At 38.3% G+C, this 19,059-nt stretch overlaps 1 protein-coding gene across 15 annotated transcripts in view; it reads left to right on the top strand.

Moving 5' to 3' along the window:
* Positions 1 to 19,059, top strand: part of TASP1 (taspase 1) — a 353,026-nt gene that overhangs the window by 75,134 nt on the left and 258,833 nt on the right. For all 15 annotated transcript variants that reach the window (XR_008619335.1, XM_055090632.1, XM_055090631.1 and 12 more), the window contains one exon: positions 1,855 to 1,961. Coding sequence is in view for 14 of the 15 variants with exons in the window: in XM_055090632.1 (XP_054946607.1) it covers positions 1,855 to 1,961 (107 nt within the window). In the remaining variant the exon portion in view is untranslated. The remainder of the gene's footprint in view (positions 1 to 1,854; positions 1,962 to 19,059) is intronic.

Below are 19,059 nucleotides of genomic sequence, written 5' to 3'. Positions count from 1 at the left end.
AGGTTAATTTTACTGGATATAGTGTTCTGGGTGAGCAGATATTTCCTTTCAGTGCATTGGAGACAACCAGCTTGCCTAAATGCACTTGGTATTGGGGTAGAGGGTAGGGGTGGACATGCTTGGTTCTAGCTCAGCCTTCCTGTGGGGATGTTGGCCCTTTTAATCCCTAGCTTGCTGTGGGAAGTGTCTCCTATGAAACTCCCGCCTTTAATGTGCTCTGGGTTTGACTTATGCCTCTCCTTGATGCCATGGAATCAAATTCAAGTGCGCAAGTGTTGGCAAATGCTCACAGTGCAATAATAATAGCTTTAGTCTTCAGTTTACCCCGAGAAAAGCTCGATACTTTTTATACGGTTTTTAATGCTTTTAAGGTGGTGTTTTTCATGCTTTTTAAGGTGGTGTTTTTCATATTTTATCCAATATTTTTGATAATATTTGGTGGGAGAATTGCTCTTAAGAATTTAGTCTGCCATTATCAGAAAACTTTGGTAATCTTTTCAGTGTTATATTCCAGTTTGTAATTTCTCTTGTCAGCTGAATCTAATTGTTTAAATCTGTATATCAAGTCTTAGAATTCCAGTTATTGTATTTTTTATTTTTAGAAGTTCTATTTGGTTCTTCTTCAAGTCTGCCTGGGAATTTTATCATCTTTTCTTCCTTAGTTATATTTTCAGTATCTTTTTTTAATGTCTGTGAGCATAAACATGTTTTATATTCTATATACGATTACACTAGTATCTGAGGTCTTTGCCGGTTGGATTACACTTTCTGATGTTTGGCTGACTTTTATATTTTCATTCTTGGTGATTTATTTCTCATTCGTTTTATGAACTGTTTTTTTAACTATGGGCTCATATTAATTGGAACATGGGAATTCTTTGAGGTCTGGGTGAGCTAAGGTAGGTTTTTCCAGGGAGTATTTGCATTTGCGTTTAATAGGTTTTTGAAGGATTACCTCACCGAGATCATTTTTGTTTTTTTGTGTTTTTCAGGCCACATAGGTAATACTAATTCTCTTAATTCTGCCTGAACTTTTAAATATTTTTTTAATACTTTAATGTTATATAGATATGTATTTTGTTCTTATAATTCTAATCGTTCTTCAAGAGCAGCCCCCCCGCCCCCACCCCACCTTGTGCACGTATGCGCACACACGTGTGTACACACACCCACACATGCATGTACACACACCCACACACATGCGTGTACACCCGCACATGCGCGTACACCCCCCCACATGTGCGTACACCCCCCCACACATGTGTGTACACACCCATCCCCCCACGCACGTACACCCCCCCCCACACCCACACCCACACCCACACACACCCACAAAACAGAACTCCCCTTCCCAAACCAGCCAAGTGTAACAGGACTTTTCTTCTTTTATGTTTATAGCCAACATGTGACTTACAAGTTTCCTGATTCTCTGCATATTGTGGCATTTTCTAGTTTTCCCTTTCATTGGGCATGTCACCCTTTGGGGTTCCCCCTTTTTATGTGGATGATCTCCAATACGTTTTCTCCTGCTGCATTGTCCCAAGTCTCAGCTCTTGTCTTTTATGCACAGAGACCTTCAAAACAGAGCTGGCCATGGCATGCATTAGCAGACACTCCTGGAGAGCATCTATCTTCAGAACTCTCTTGTCTCTCTGGATTTGACCTTTTTCTTAATTTTTTTACTTTAGGTTATTTTTCTTATTCCCTCCCACTTCACTGTACACTGAAAAGACTTTATAAAACCCTTTGTCTAATATTCTTAAGGATTTTGTCCTGAGGAGTCTCTTCAGGATATCTCATCTGCCCCATTGCCCTAATATTTTTCAAATGTTATTTTTAATGTTTCTTTTATAGGATTCAGTTTAGCTGCATTTAAAAGAAACAAGAGGAAACTAGAGCTGGCAGAAAGGGTGGAAACAGATTTCATTCAACTAAAGAAAAGAAGACAATCAAGTGAAAAGGTCAGGAGGTGTTTGAAATATTAATAATTAATGTATCATAATGATATACTTAGTCTGCATTTAGATATATAAGCCTCAGAATAGTACAACCCAGTAGAAATATAATGCATGCCACATATGTACTTTTTCAGTTTTCCAGTAGCTGCATTTAAAAAAATTAAAAGAAACAGGTGAAATTAATTTTAATACTTATTATTTAAAACAGTGAATCTAAAATATCGCTTCAAAAATGTGATCAATGAAAAGAATTACTAGTGATCTAGTCTATTTTCTTTTTTTTTTGTATTAAGTCTTCAAAAAGCAGTGTGTATTTTACACTTACAGCACGTCTCAATTATGACATTAAATTTTCCTTGGAAATATGGTCTGTATCTATATACCATAAAGTTTACAGTTGAAAAAGTAGGTTTACATAACAAGTTACATAACAAACATACTTAAGACTTCCTAGAAATTGAATTGAAACTCTGTTTTAAAATTAAAGTTTATTAAAATGTAATAACATTAACAATTTAGCTTCTCATTTGTCCTCACCACAGTTTAAGTGCTCAGTAGCTCCATGTGGCTCCTGGCTACTGTTTTGGTCCTTGCAACTGTGGATGAACATGGCTGTTTAGGGGATAGAGTGTTATAAGGAAATGTATATATTGGATTCATGTAGGTTTTTTTGTACATTCTAATTACATGTCTCTGTTTCTTATTCTTATATTTTCTTTGTTTGCATTTCATGCGTTTGTGTGCCATCATGAGTCTGCTTGTGGCATTCCTTAGGTGTTTTGGGGGATAGAAAAATTAAAAACCATATCATTCATGGTCAAACTATGGCTTAGAGGTCCGTTAGCACACAGTTCATGATGGAGTTCTCATGTCACATCGTAATTTGATATAACTTGGCATCTCGTTGATTAGTCCTTTAATTGCTTATGTATTGGCTAATGCTTTCCATCATAGCTATATATGGTTTATTCACATATGAATGCATACTAAATCTTCTCTCATGGTGTTAGATATTTTTCCAGTATGTTGCCACATGGGACAATTAATCAAACATTTTGGTCCAAACCTTTTTATTTTTCTGCCAGAGAAGAGTAGAAATTTAGGAGGCAAATGAACAAATGAGTAGGTAGACTTTGGTGAAAATGGCTAGTAGTGTGGTTCTGTTTCTTCGGTTTTTGCATCCCATGTGATGTCTGAGTAAGCAAATTTAGGGCTTCTGTTCTTTTAAAAACTGATAAAATTTGCATATAGTGAGCAATTTAATCATTTTTATAAATATATATATATATATATACCCATGTAACCCATATACCTATCAAGATGTAGAACATATCTGGTTCTTTTGTACTTCCTTTCAGCCATTCTCTACCCTTTATAGGTGACCACTGCTCTGAGATTTATCACCATAGATGTTTTGTGTTGCTCTTGAACTTTATATAATTGGAATCATACAGAATGTACTCTTTTCTATTTGGTTTCTTTCACAAAATGTTTTTGAGACAGTGTGTCACAGGTTTATTCTTTTTTATTACTGAATAATATTCCCATTTACTGTAAGTTGTTTATCCATTCTCCTATTGATGGACATTTGGTTCACTTCCAGGCTTGTACTTTATGAATAAAGCTGCTTATGAACATTCTTATACAGGTCTTTTTTTCAGGGACATCAGTTGAGGGTTTTTATGCATAGAAATATCAGTTGACCTCATAGAGAATATCTTCAGCTGGTCTTATTCAGAAGATTCATTTTTTTATTTAGAAAATATTTATTAAGCAGCTACTCTTGGTGCTGAGCTGGGTAGTAAGAAAACGGTGGTGAACAGGATGGAGATAATTCCTGCTCTAATGAAATTTTACATTTTAGTGTCTAGAGATGGAAACATATAATCATACAATCAAGTAAGATAATTACCATGTTTGATAACTGATATAAAGAAAAAAAAGCATAAGATGATATGATACAGAGTAACTTGGATATGAGAGATGGAGGGGAGACTCAAAAGAGGACTCCTTTAGTTAGGATGATACCTTGCTAGTTAGAGACCTTTCTGAGGGTGTAACATTTGAGGCGACATCTGAAAAAGATGAAGTGAGTTTTATGAGAACTCAGTGGAATAGTGTTCCAGGCAAAATGAACTGCATGTGCAGTGGCCCTGGTGGGGACTTGGCATATCAGAGGAGTGGAGAAGAGGGGCATTGTGCCTAAAGCATGGTGGGCAAGAGGATTGTATGATCTGAAGCTGGAGAGGTAGGTAGATGCCGGCTCCTTGAGGAGTTTCCACTTTTGTTTCATGAATAATGAGTTATTGTAAAAGCAGGGAAGCAACACTGCCTTATTCATATTTTACAGAGTTCTTTCTGGCTGCTACATGGAGAATAGGGGGAGGCAAAAACAGAAGTGAGGAGATTAGTTACAAAGTTATTACAGTTGGGAGATGGTGCCACATGGACTGTGGATGTTAGGGATGGAGATGGAGAGAAGTGAATATATCCAGGATATATTATAAGGGCTCCTAGAAAGACAGGAATTACTGATGCCTTATAGAGAGGGGATTTAAAAGTTTTAGTTTAGTCCTAGTGTATTGCCATTTACTAAGGTGGGGCAGGGAGCTGGAGAAAGCATGACTTCAAGGTGATGGAGGTGGAAAGTGGAAATCAAGAACTTTCTTAGTCCATGTCCCCTTAATAAGCTCAGATTAACCAGTGCTTTTCATTTTCACAATAAAACGTATTATCTGATGCCAAGGCACCCTAAACACTCAAAGGTAATAGACCACTTTTAGTGTGCTGTGTTCAGTTGAATTTTGTGCCACCAAGAGCTTCATTATGCTCATTGTTTTTATCATTTTATCCTTTATCATAATTCATCATCTCTCATAAACTGATGAATATTGAGTTTAAAAAGAGAGTTGTCTGCTTGAAAACTGAGAGAGTTGTTTGTTTGAAAACTAACTTGAAAAAGCAGAGTGGGTCCATAAAAAGTTTCTGTAGAATTAAGCATGGGCAAACCAGCTGTAAAAGATTGAGAAAAATCGTAAAAATCTAGAAGCTTTGTGCATTCAGAGTGTGTTGTTAGTGTATTTATATTCTTGTTCTATTTTTAGATAAAATAAAACTTGAAATCTTAGGGCAGTCCAGGGTGTTATAGGAAGATGGTATGGAACATTTGTACGTGGGCTCACATTCAGAGAAAGTCTTATATGAAAAGATTGGCTAGTGAATGAATGAATTGGTTTTGTGTTTTAAATAAAAAGGAAATATTTACAATATGTGTCCTTTATGATTCTGTCCTTCACCCAGAGAATATTCAATTTTTGAAAAATTTAAACAACCACTCATCAACCTGGTTAAGAGGATTTGCAATAAAAAGCTGGATGTGGCAGCAGGAAAGATTAACTGTGGAGTTGGTTATATGCATCTGAAGCTTAGGGGTAGGTCAGGGGGGAGATTCCCATTTGGCAATCGTTGGCATCAAAAAGAATATGAATCCACATGGCCAGATGAGCTCACTTAGTAGGAGTGAGTGAAGATAGAGGTCTGAAAACTGAACCCTGGGCCAGGCCAACATGTCTACATTGGGAGGAGGAGAAACCAGCGAAAGAGAAAGATGGAGCAGCCAGTGGGGCAGAGGGGCCACCAGGAGAGTGTCTGGCAAGCAGAGAGGAGCGTTCAAAGTCAGGAATCACCTGGGTCAGGTGCTACTGACAAATCAGGTAGGAGGACAGAGGACTGGCCACTGGACTCGGCACCTGGAGACTTCGGACCTGGATGAGGACAGGTGGATTGTAGAGCAGGTGGAGTGGGTCCATCAGGGAGAACAGGGTGGAGATAATTCTTTTGAGAAGTTTTGCTGTGGAGTGGGGAGAGAGAGGTGGGGAGATAGGGTCAAGACACCGTACCACAGTTACCTTCTGTGAATTCGCTGAGTAATTTCACCTAGGAAGGCTCAGTTTCCTTATCTTTAACTGAAAATAGTGATATTCTGCTCCCGTAGCAGGGCTGTTAGAAGGAACAGATGTGTTAATGGATGTTCAAGTGTTTGGTGACTGTCACTGACTGAGACACCATCGTTTTTGCCTTTGCCATTGTTTGCCTTCATCTCAGCCAAAAAAGAAGAGAAACTGCTACTCTGGGTGGAATCTTGTAATGGAGAAAGGGAGGGTGGTAATAGAGGTCACTAGTAGTGGTTGGAGAGGTGGAATTCAGGCATGATTCAAATGGAGTATTTTAGACCCCTGAAATGACAGGAAGATATTTTTAATATTCAGAATATATGAACTTTAATGTATACAAAGCTCTGTGTTTGACTAGGACCCAGCTTCTGCCTTTAGGGAAGGATGCGGGCCACAGGCTTTGTTTTGCAGATGTTTGCTGTATAACCTTGGCAAAGGTAATAAAAACGCTCTGAGAAAGAAAAGACCACCAGATAAGGAGCCAATGGCGCAGAAAATTATAATTTTTGAGAGGAAGCGTAGCAATTTTTTAGAGATGTGACAGGAAAGGACAAATAGCTATTTTCTAAATCAACCTGTATTTAGTTTATTTCTCCCTGTCCTGTGTGTATAGTTTCAGCATAGTTTTGGTTAGCCAGCATTGACTAAAGCCTGGAACTACTGTGTGTTGTGGCTACATAAAAGAAGCTGTGAATTGGATATATAAATATAATAAAAAGAATAGAGTTTTTGGTAACTTTCCTAATGTTCACTTTTTTGTCACTCAGTGTTGAAGGAGATAAATATTGTCTTGAAAGGAGTACACAGTAGAATAAATATTTTAAAGCCTGAAAATAAAGTAAATAAATTTAGCAATTTTTGTTGCATTGATATTTCTCATTTTTCTTAAAAAAGTAATTGATTGTCCAGACATTATCACAATACTAATAGAAATCAGAATTAAAGCAAGAAGAATATTTAATCAGCTTGCTACCTCAATTAATTAGAGTATTTTTGTTTTCCTTTGTCTTTGACCATTTACATTTGACTTAGTTTAAAATAAGAATGGTTAATTAATGGAACGCTTTTGGCTGCAAACAACAGAAAACCTGATGGTGACTTAGGAAATACATATTTGTCCCCCTGCTCCCTGGCCCTCTGCCTCATAATAAAGAATTTTTGAGGTGGGTGGTTGCAAGCATTCATTAGCTCAGGTTTCTAATGATGCTGGAGCCAACATATCTGGGATTTCTCTTGGGCCTTTTCTCTCATGCCTTTTGTCTTATGGATGGAATATGGCTCCTATAATTTTAGGTGTCACATCTGCATTCAAGGTGAGAAGAAGGTGAGACCATGGAGGGTGTGGGCCGGGAGACTAGTGCCAGATGTGTCCGTCACTTTTTTATCTGGGATGCAAAAGTTTTCCAGAATCTCTCTCAATAGATTTCTCTTTAGGTGTTTTTTTTGGGGGCAGTGGACAAGGGGCACAGTTTGGTCACATGGCTATTCCCAGTTGCAAAGGAGCCTAGGAAGTTAAGTGGATTTTCCTCATTACTATCTCATAGCTCATGGCTTGCTGCTAGACACATTGTCTTCCCCCCCAAAATTAGTTGTTTTGTTGTCAAAGGAAGGGGAGGAGAGTGGTTATTAGGGAGGTAATCTACAGTGTGTAGCGTAGATGGAGAACTTTTTTTTATCGTCTTCTTCTGCACAATTAATATGTCCCTTGTTGCTACAAACCAGTAGTGGGTTAAGCAGCTAATCTACCTATAAATCAAATAAAACACATTTTGTCCTCACTTTCAGAATACATGGGTTTTAAGATACAATATTAAAAAATAAGGAATAAATTCTGAGTAACTGCCTATTCTTAATAATTGGCATCTGTTTCATCCATGCTTTTTTGGTGTGACTTAGAGGTAAGACATGCTGGAGGAGGAAAAGATTATTATTTACCTGTAGTGCTGTGTAATATAAAAGTAGTAGTTGTTTATGCTCTATTCCACTCCCCTATCTGGGTAGACCCAACTGTTCTGGATTTTTCTTTACTTCTTTCTTTCCCTTGCAGTGTATAGATAGTCCACACTTTGCATGGTAGTGCTGGACCATAAAAATGACTGTGCAAACTGGAACTGTGCAAAGGGATCTTAATGGCAAAAAATTACACTTTTTCCATGACCTTTAGACTATTTTTTTTTGGGGGGTGGGGTACGCGGGCCTCTCACTGTTGTGGCCTCTCCTGTTGCGGAGCACAGGCTCCGGACACGCAGGCTCAGCGGCCATGGCTCACGGGCCCAGCCGCTCCGCGGCATGTGGGATCTTCCCGGACCAGGGCACGAACCCGCGTCCCCTGCATCGGCAGGCGGACTGTCAGCCAGTGCACCAACCATGCCCGATCTTTAGACATTTTTGTCAAAACATTAAAAACTCTTTTACTGGTGGTTATAAATGTGTAGAGAAACAAACAAAAAAATAATTAAAATGAATATTTATTTAGTACACTAATTTAAAACATCAGAATTAAAGTAGGTTTTTTCTGTCTAAAAAACCTTTATCAAGAGTAGTTTGAACAGTGCTTGCTTTCCTGTCATATAAGTTATGATATGGAGTGAGCATCTCTTTATGTCATGGTGAATCGTCAAACTCTTTTGGATCAGCTTTCAACTTTTTATCCTTTGCTCTTTCCATGTTGTACGGTATCTCTCAGCATTCCTTTTATTTCAGATTTTTTTCCCAGTGTCACTTCTTCTGGGACATCTTCATCCTTTTTGTCACAACTACATTCCTTATTTATGTTGACAGGTTTGTCTTCACTAAGTTCCTCTGACTGAAGATCTCGAGTCTCTTGAATGGTGGCAGTGTTGAAAATTCCCACAGTCAATTATTTCTTCCATAAGGTCACTTATTTTTTATTAGAATTGCACTTCCAACATTATCACTTTTTGTTTCTTTGCTTCACTTTCATCTTAGTTGGCTAGTGCCCTTTTTTGATTATCGATATTTGTAAAATGTCATGTGGATTTATCACTGGGAGACAAGGAGGTAACACAACTACACACTTAGCTGTCTGTGCACAGTGACCCATCCGTGACAGATGTTGAGTGAAATGACATGATTGGTCACTGATCATGATGGGCATCTAACATTTACATAGTTTACATACTGATCTTTGAACTAAAGACCTAGTAGTGAAGTTTATACTTTATGCAGTTACTCACAGTTACTATACCATGTAATTGAAGTTTGAACCAGGTTGTTGAGTGACTGGTATTATTTAACTGAGCTGTGGTAACTGACGTTTGTCTGTGTCAGAGCTAGGCGAATCGAGAACTGTGTTTGTGAAAAGGAATGGTGCAGTTCAGCATGCTCCTCTGTCCTTTGTGTAGTTCCCACACATGGGCATCTGCATTCTCCCCCTGACAGCATTGCTAAGGACTCTCATTGTTGTTAGAATATTTACCAATAATTCTTGTGGCGTATGTAATGAAGTGATGACAAGTTTTAAGTTTATCTTTTGATACAAAAAGTAAAAGGTAGTTGTGTTAGTATTAAGCATTTTTGAAAAAGAAAGCTTTCTTTTGGAATGAAGTGCTAATAAACTCATTGGCCAATTGAGGTTCTTAGCTCTGCTACCAAACTGACTGAATTGTTACATAACCTTGTTACATAACAGAAAGAGTTGCTACAAAGAGGAGATACTTTGGGAAAACAAACAGACCCAGTGCACAGGATAATGTAGATTTCATAAATATCAGTTTCAAACAGCTAGCCCTGGGTATTACTAGAAGGGACTCTTTTGTTCTTAGAGTATTAAAAGAGGTTGGGGGTATTGTTTGATCTCAGCATTTTTGATGTTTCGAGCCTTTTTTTCCCCTTCATTTTTCACAAGCGTATTGTCGAAATAGTTTCCATGTCTTTTTCTTTAATAACAGAGTTTACAGTTGGATGTACATGAAATTCTTTGCCTTCTCCCACCAGTTTTATGAAGTAATTTAAGTTTTCAATTAATTTCATTGGTTTTTAGGTAAAGCAGTACTTGTATAGTGTGGTGAAATGAAAGATAATCAGACCTTTTCCATTGTGTGAATCTTTCATTCTTCAATTTCTAATGAACAAGTTTAGAAAATCTTGCAATGCTTTATACAGTGTTGTGTGTTGAAAACCACTCTAAAGAGATTTTACAACTTTTAATTTTGTGTTCTTTAGCCACCACATAGGGACATCAAATTGGCCACATGTTTCAGAAAGAAAATGTTGGGCCTTGCGTTGTGTGCTTCACATAAATATATTCTATTCTTTTGAAGTATATTGTGGGTAACATTTTTCCCTTTTATCCACCATCTTGAAATTATTATATAAACGCTTAACTGTATCATACTAAATCACTGTTATTTTTTGGGTGAGAGGTAGGTTAAGATCAAAGGAAATAAATGCACAGAAAACAACATGTTTTCGTCATATTGTTCTATTTGTACTTGTGTACATGTTTGTGTATTATGTGTGCAGAGGAAGGAGTAATTAGTCTTTTATAGACATTTACTTGATCTGTAGTCTTTCCGTGTTTCTCAAAAAGATGGTTAATGCATAGATATATGAATAAACAGAAGTAAGAAACTTCTTTGCCTTCTCTTTTTTTTTTTTTTTTTTTTTTTTTGCGTTACGCGGGCTTCTCACTGTTGTGGCCTCTCCCGTTGCGGAGCACAGGCTTCGGACGCGCAGGCTCAGCGGCCATGGCTCACGGGCCTAGCCACTCCGCGGCATAAGGGATCCTCCCGGACCGGGGCTGCCTTCTTTTTTACATAAAGAAATATACTTTATATATTTGTGTTTTTTTCTTTTTAATAAAACTGTAAATTCATCCTGTGGAGTCATTATCTTCCATTTGAAATTATTTCTTTGAATTGTAAGTAATATATTAAAAATTATATTTTCCTGTCCTAAAAGACTATCTTGATTACTGATTAAGCCTATAAGACTTAACATGTAAATCAGTAAGTCAGTAACTTAAGTACTTGTATTACTAGATTACCACCACCTCATGCATTTATGTAGGTTATACAGTCTGATGACCATTATTCCTTTGCAATATAATTTGATGGGGTTTGTTTATTTATTTATTTTTCCATTTTCTTAAGGCACTTTTAATTTTAATTAATTAATTAATTAAAGTGAAAGCAAGTTTATTTAGAGAGATACACGTTGCATAGGCAGAAGGCAGACTCTTTTAAACCTCTTTTTCAACCTTGAAGTTGGTCTTTTTTTTTTCTGAATTTAATTTAATTTATTTTTTTTATATAGCAGGTTCTTATTAGTTATCTATTTTATGCATAGTTGTGTATATATGTCAATCCCAATCTCACAATTCATCCCCCTGCCACCATGGGGTTTCTTTTTTTTTTTTGTGGTATGCGGGCCTCCCTCTGTTGTGGCCTCTCCCATCGCAGAGCACAGGCTCCGGACGCGCAGGCTCAGCGGCCATGGCTCACGGGCCCAGCCGCTCCGCGGCATGTGGGATTCTCCCAGACCGGGGCGCGAACCTGGTTCCCCTGCATCGGCAGGCGGACGCGCAACCACTGCACCACCAGGGAAGCCCCCACCATGGGGTTTCTTTAAATGTCTATGGTTTGCTGCACTTTATGTCAGTTCATCAGTTATCCAAATCCAGAACTTTCAACCCCTGATAGCTGGACTATTGCAGTATTTTTTTTTTTTCTTCTGTTTCAGAAAAAGTTTCTAAGTTCTCATATAAAGATTCAATAGCTAGTAGGTTGGATTTCTTCCCGAGTCTTCCTTAAACCCTTACGAAGCTGTGCCTTAAATTTATACTGAGTTTTAAAGTTATAAGTGAGATAAGAGTGAGGCAAGAAATCTGTTAACAGACCTTAACTGCTGTTTTTATTTTGTAAGGGAAGTAACCTGTGGTTTTCCGGACTTGCTATAGGTTGACATCATATGTTCAGACTTGTAAATCCTCCCTCCACTTTTACTATTCATCAGCTCTCTAGAGCCTCCTCTAAATTTTGGTGTTTAACAGAATCAATGGAGGGGAAAAAAGAGCATTCCTTCATTATCATTGGGATAATCTCAGCTGATCTTGTATATAATGTGCAAATCACCATATTATAGCTTTCCTAAAAGGAAATGCCTCCAGTGAATGGAATTTCATTGGAGCTACAGATAGAAGTCTTCCTGTTTGGGAATTGCCTCAGACCATTATGTTAAGAGCATCAGATTCTAAGTCAGAACTTTTAAATATGTCCTCATATGATATCACCATGTACTAATGACCTGAGTTGACCCATCACAGATGTAGTAGTGTTGACACGTGTGTAGCTAATAAGGCCAGCAGAATAGACCAATACATGAGAAGACAAATGTGTATATAAACACACACACACCACACGGATCAGTAAAGAGGATGTTTTAAGATCAGAAGGTAAGACCCACTGCTTAATTAGGTTGAAGGAAAACTGTCTGGAGTTTTCAAAGGCCTGATTGGCCCACCTCTTCTGTAATCAGCCTAGAACATTTTGAATAAAAAGTCAGATGCCAGAAACTATTCAGAATTCAAGACCTGGACTGGGATTACTTGAGGAGTGGAGGAAGTAGGGCAGGCTGAAATGGGGTACAGTAGACCAGGATTTCTAGTCTCGGTTTGCTGTTAACTAGTCCAGAGACCTTGGGCAAACATGAAGTCTCTCTAGACTTCAGTTTCCTCAGCAGTAAAGACAGCATGCTGGACCAAGTGATTACCATCATTCTTTCCAGCTTGATAATTCTCTAATATATTATCATTGGCAACATGGAGTTTGTCTAGACCTCTTGATCCTCTCATTGAGAGATACTTTATTTTAGTGTATGCTAAACCTGGCCGGCCATTATCTTCATCTGGATAGTTGTAAAACTAGATTTTTAGGCTCAACTCTCAATATACTGATAAAAATCTGCAGGGGTGTGTGAGGTATTGGGCCAGCATTTGAGACTCATTGCTTATTCTGCGTAATATGTCACAGTGGGCCTAGAAAAGCTGCTTAGTAATCATTGCTTAAATGAACATAGAACATTCTAGAGGAGTTAGTAATTATATACATGATTGCATTCAGTTAATAACTTCATGTCCAGTCTTATTCCTTTAGCTCTCCTGAAGGTACCTTAGAGCTCTTTTCTCCTTTCTCCTTATTCGAGAATTTGTCTCCAGGTCATTGTCATTTTCCACAGGTACCTGACACAGTGCCCATTTAATGGAACTGTGTTTGAATGGATGAATCTAAGTTTTTATTACCACCCCCCTCTTCAGTCCCTGAACTGTTCCAGTTGCTTATTATACATTTCGTGTCATACCTTAGCTCAGCATGTCTAGAATCAAGCTTCATCACTGTCTCCTGGATGACTGCAGTAGCATCGTAACCCATCTGCTCTTGCCTTTCCAGTCAGTTCTATACCCAGCCTTTGTGGAATCATTTAAAAGTGCAATTTGATTTTGTCATGACGCTGTTTAAACTCTTCAGTGACTTCCAGCTGCTCTTAAGAATAAAGTATAGGCCCTTAACAGAGCCCACAGGACTCGATAAGAGCAGGTGCCTGTCTTCCTTTTCAGTCTTTTGTTCTTTTACTCTCAGTCTGGGTCACACTGTCAAGATTCTGCCTGAATCAGGTCCTTTGTCCCTGTGATTCCAGATCCCAGGAATATTGCCTCTCCCCCTCCCACCTGTCATTTAAACTGTCGTGCTGCTTCAGCTGCCTCTGAGTGTGCTTATTTGATGTCTTTCTCTTTCCCTAGAGTGAAGGTTCCAGGAGGACAGGGCTTATATCTGTTTTGGTTGTCATGGTTTCTCAGCTTGGCATATAATAAGTACTCAATTGGTTTAATGAATACAGGCACTATTTTCTGTTTTGTTTTGTTTTTGCTTGCTTCTTTTTGATATATTTACCACCCTCAAGTCTATACCTTTTTACCTTGATGGCTGGATGGTGGCAGTATTTTTATAACTGGCTTCCCTGGTTCTATCCTTTTTCCATTCCTCTTTAATTCTGTGTATTATCCCAAGATACATTTCCTTAAAAATACCTTCATTGGTCTTGTCCTTCTTCTGAGAGAAACTTTAATAGAATCTTTACTATATGTAGATTAAAACCCAAAGTTTTTAGAACTGACTTTATGAACCCTCTTGAAACTTGAGCCCAGCCTACTCTTGCATTATTTCTCTTCTTCTTTTTTTTTTTTTTTTTTCCGGTATGCGGGCCTCTCACTGTTGTGGCCTCTCCCGTTGCGGAGCGCAGCCTCCGGACACACAGGCTCAGCGGCCATGGCTCACGGGCCCAGCCGCTCCGCGGCACGTGGGATCTTCTCGGACCGGGGCACGAACCCGCGTCCCCTGCATCGGCAGGCGGACTCTCAACCACTGCGCCACCAGGGAAGCCCTATTTCTCTTCTGAATAATCTTTTTTTCTCTTACCAACTACACTTCTGTATTTGATTTTTCATGGAGTTGCTGAAAGTTCTTATATCTAAGTTTTTCTCATGTCTCCTTCTCTTTGTGGAATAAATGATAATTAGTAATGGAATACCAGCCACTACTCCACCTACTGAAATTCTAATCCAAGTCCTTTGGATTAAGGACCAGCTCAAATGCCACCCAGATCAAAACCAATTCCTTTCTTCTACTTAGTACGTGTAGTGGGCACTCAATGAATGTTTGTTGAATTGAATTATCTACTACCTTTGACATTTTGAGATTGGTGTGTGATTATTTTATCATATCTATGCAGGCATATGGAAGCATGAGCATTTTGTTTTTTTATCCTTATCACAGTGCCTAGAAACAATGCCTTTACTCGATTGATATTACTAACTAAAACATCTACAGCCAATGATTCTAATGTTAATTTTGAGAGAGCAAAGTGTATGTTATTTTCTTTAATTGTAAGTCTTATGATCTTTCAAGATAAGTTTGAATATTCTTTTAATTGCTTCAAGCATACATTAGTTCAAAACTATGTCTCACTTTCAACAAGCTTGTATTTGGGGATGTAGTGAAAGAAGAGTTTGGTTATCTGAAATATTACTGTTGATAATAATATTATTGAGTAAGTGAGGGAAATGATTGTTGGGAAATAATTTCTTAGAAACAGCTCACAGTTGCAGCTGACCATTCCAGAGGTGAGTCAGGAAGTGTCCACAAGGGGGCGTGCCCATCTAGCCATCTAGAGAAACGTGACCAAGTCCCTCTCCTGTTATGCAGGTAAAAATGCCTGTTTTACAAATGTACTCCTAGGCCATGTGTCTTTTTCTAGGAAAAAGAATAGACCTTCACCATAACAAAAATTCCTACCCATTTTCTAGCACCTGTTTATTTTGGTGGTGTGATTTTCCGAGGAGGGACAGGGGACAGAATGGAAATGGGGATTGCCTTGCAAGCTAAGACAAATCTATGATGCTTGTGATTGTGCTTTTTTTTTTTTTTCTGCGTTGAGAGCATTTTTATTTTACAAGCATTGCCATCTCTTCTGTGGTCATTGTATGTCATTTGCTCAAGGGATAGGCAGTGCTCCATTTTCATTGCTCCATTGATTTGTATCACCTGAGGTTATGAGGAACTAGCAAGTGACCTTGAGGAGTGCACAGGCTTTGAGTGGAGTTTCTACCAGAGGTCATGGCCTCATGGGATCTTCAGTTTTTGTTTTTTTCCAGTACCTATTTTACCTTGACTTCAACATTTTCACCAGCAAACATTTATTGAGTACTATTTATATACAGATTTTTAAGTAGGCTTTAGGAGTAAATAGAGAGGCCCTTCCCATTTGGTCCAGAGGAATTAAACAATAAAGGGAAATCATACCATTTGGTATGTGCTAGAAGAATGAAACCATCCGTGAGAGCTGCAGCGATTAGCAGGATGGATAAATTACCATAAGCACCTGATAGGCTTTATGGAAGAGGTGGAATTTAAGCTGGGGCTTAGATAAAGAGTAGGGCTTACATAACTAGAGAGAAAGAGAAAGTCGTAGTTTAGAAGAAGCCTGTGAGAAGCACCACAGAGTTTCTGCAGGAAAGTGGTTTCAAACCCAAATGCTTATGGGGGCCAGGCAGGTAGCCTAAATATGTGAGACCATCTAGAGAGGGGTGGCAGGGGTGGCAATACATGTTCCATTTTTAGGTATTCAAAAACCAAAACAGTGCACTTTGCTGGTCAAACCAAGCCCTGGTTTCGACAGCCTGTAATCCCCAGTGGGGGCACGACAGCCTATAGGATTCAACTGTCCACAGAATTTAGCAAAGTAAAGTAGACCATAGAGGAAGTAAGTACACAGGCTGAGCTGCCCCTGAACGTCTGTTTGCACTAACTGTACTTAGAAGCAAATGGGGAGAATGTTTTGCAACACAGTATGTGTGAGTGGGGCCTGTCCTGGTGGTTATTTGCATTAAACACAGGCTTTTGAGTGCTGGGAATCTCTGAAAACATCATTGAGGTTAATTTGAATGGTGTTAGAATTTCTAAGATACAGTACTATCATGATTAGTTTAGATTGTATTTTACATCCTAGAATATACTTAGCTCCTTCCTACTCTTTGTAATTCTTTGATTTATCTCTGATTTCTAATAAGATTTTAATCTATTGAGGAACAAAAAGAAAATAAGTATATGGGCATTTTTTGGCTCCTTTTTGCTTTTTAATATGCTGATCTTTAGTTGTTATATATTTATGATTTTGAATAATAATTTCTATTTTTGTGAGTATACTCGTAATTATACGGTCAAATGAATATTGCTTTAGAAATCTCATATCAAATAAAGTAACTTATTACTGTGCTATTAAAGTCGATGTCAATTATTGTTCTTCAATCTGGAGAGGGTGGAACTTAAATCCAGGTTAATGACCCATCCCAATTGTCATGGTGTTTCATTGGCAGGAATAGACTCCAGATTGTCCAAGTTACCTTCGAGTCCTTTATCTGTTATTCCCCACTGCTTTAAGACTCAGTTCAAAGGCCATTGGAGCTCTGGAATTTAAAAGAAAAAGTGTAATTTTATCCCGAGAAGGTAAATGTAAGCTCTGAAATGAAAGACCAGAGGTCCAGACCACGGCCAGGTGTTCCCGGAAAGAGCCAAATTGGACAACTAAATTGCAGAAGGTTGCCTGCTCTTATTAAAGAGACTTTGTTCCTGTCTATTTAATTAGCAAGGTCTTAGCTCATTTATTTATGTGTTTTTTAATCTGCCCAGGTAATGACATTCATAGCCTATTAGTGTGTGTGCTGGTAGCGTGTTGCGCTATCTGTGTGGTTGAAGTCCTCTCATATATGCGCCTCTCTGAAGTGAAACTGCCAAATAATCTCAATTCCCTCCTTCTCCCTTGAACATGTTTCCCAGACGGCAGTGACTGAGTTTAAGATAGTGAAGGATGACCAGTGGAAAAAGTGAAGTTAAGACTGAAATATTGTACGGGTATTAATTATTTAGAGCTTTTAGGAAAGCAGTCTGGAATTAAAGAAACTGAATTGGTTAGTCAAAAACGAGGAGTGTGATCTGGTGCCAGTTGATTGATTTAAGGGGTTGGGAAGGCAGTAAAGAAGTGTTACCAAAAGAAAACATTGAACGGTGGAGTGTGTGACCAATATAAAGATATATCATTTCTTTATAGATAAAGTGAGAGGCTTAGCGTTTGATGGTAAGAGCCTTAGAAGTTTGTTTTGAACAGTAGACCAAAGGGCATGCACAGCGTCCTGAAATAAAGATCACTTCCACATTGTGAGAAACGAGTCTGGACTTTAGTTTGGTTACTATGGGACCAGCGAAAGATTTCTCAGCAGTTGTTTAAGGATGTGCTTTTGAGACAGAACCCATTTAGGAGTGATGTGCAAAAGCATTACATTCAGGGAAGATCTAAATATGAAATAATCAGAGAAACGTGAGGTTATAGGAAAACTACTGTGGATAGGCTGAGTCTGGATTGTGCATAAAAATTGAGCAAGGTGCAGTTTCAGAGGACAAGAAGTTTGAGTTATCGATGAGGTTCAATTAAAAAGTATTTATCTTATGACACTTTGTTAGTTGCTGCTTCCAGGTGGAAGAGTGGGGGGAAGACAAGCCACCAGAGAGCTTAGAACAAGCCAGTGTATAAAAGTCTTCCAGACAGGGGTTTAGGTTGTACTTTTAGGGCCAGGGCCCTCGTGTGGATGGGAAATGATTCAGGCGACCTCTTCTGGAGTTACTGAGGCCCTGGGACTTGAAGAAGGGCAGCATTTTGATGTGGGGCAAGGGTAGGGGAGGAGAGAGCAATATTTGCGCTGGATGAAGTGCAAGCGAGTCAGGATGCCATCTATAGTGTGGAGTTTAATAGTATCTGCTGTTACTCCGGAAGAGCCAAGGCTCATACTGGAGGAGAAGGCAGGAGGGCCGGGCCTTTGCTGAGGTTTAAAACAACAAGTTGTTTGTCACAGAATCAATTTTGCCCTTCTTTTTCCTTTTTATTTATTTATTTATTTAATTGCTTTTTGGATCTTTTCACCTAGTGTTTATTCCTCTTTCATTGATTTTTCATCTTATCTCTGTTTTTTCTCCTCGTGTTTATCTTATTCTCTTTCTAACTTGTTTAGTTGGACACTTAGCTTATTAATTTTGTTTCCTTTTCTAATATTAATATTTTGGGTATTAATTTCCCTCTAAGTGCCACTTTTACTATATCTCTCACAAGTTTTGAAATGTAATATTTTTATTATCATTTATTATTAAATATTTTTTTCTATTTAGATTTCTTATTTGATCCGTAAGTTATTTAGAAGTACTTTTTTCTTTTTTAATTTTTAAATTTTATTTACCTTTAGTGACTCCTAACTTAATTGTATTGTAGTTAGAGAGTGTATTCTGTTCGATAATGTTTCTTTCTTTTTTTTTTTTTTAACATCTTTATTGGAGTATAATTGCTTTACAATGGTGTGTTAGTTTCTGCTTTATAACAGAGTGAATCAGTTATACATATACATATGTTACCATATCTCTTCCCTCTTGGGTCTCCCTCCCTCCCACCCTCCCTATCCCACCCCTCTAGGTGGTCACAAAGCACCGAGCTGATATCCCTGTGCTATGCGGCTGTTTCCCACTAGCTATCTGTTTTACGTTTGGTATTGTATATATGTCCATGCCACTCTCTCACTTTGTCACAGCTTA

The sequence above is a fragment of the Physeter macrocephalus genome, chromosome 14, assembly GCF_002837175.3.
Source record: "Physeter macrocephalus isolate SW-GA chromosome 14, ASM283717v5, whole genome shotgun sequence".
In the NCBI taxonomy this organism is placed as follows: Eukaryota; Metazoa; Chordata; class Mammalia; order Artiodactyla; family Physeteridae; genus Physeter; species Physeter macrocephalus.
This window is presented reverse-complemented; position numbering and strand designations above follow the sequence as displayed.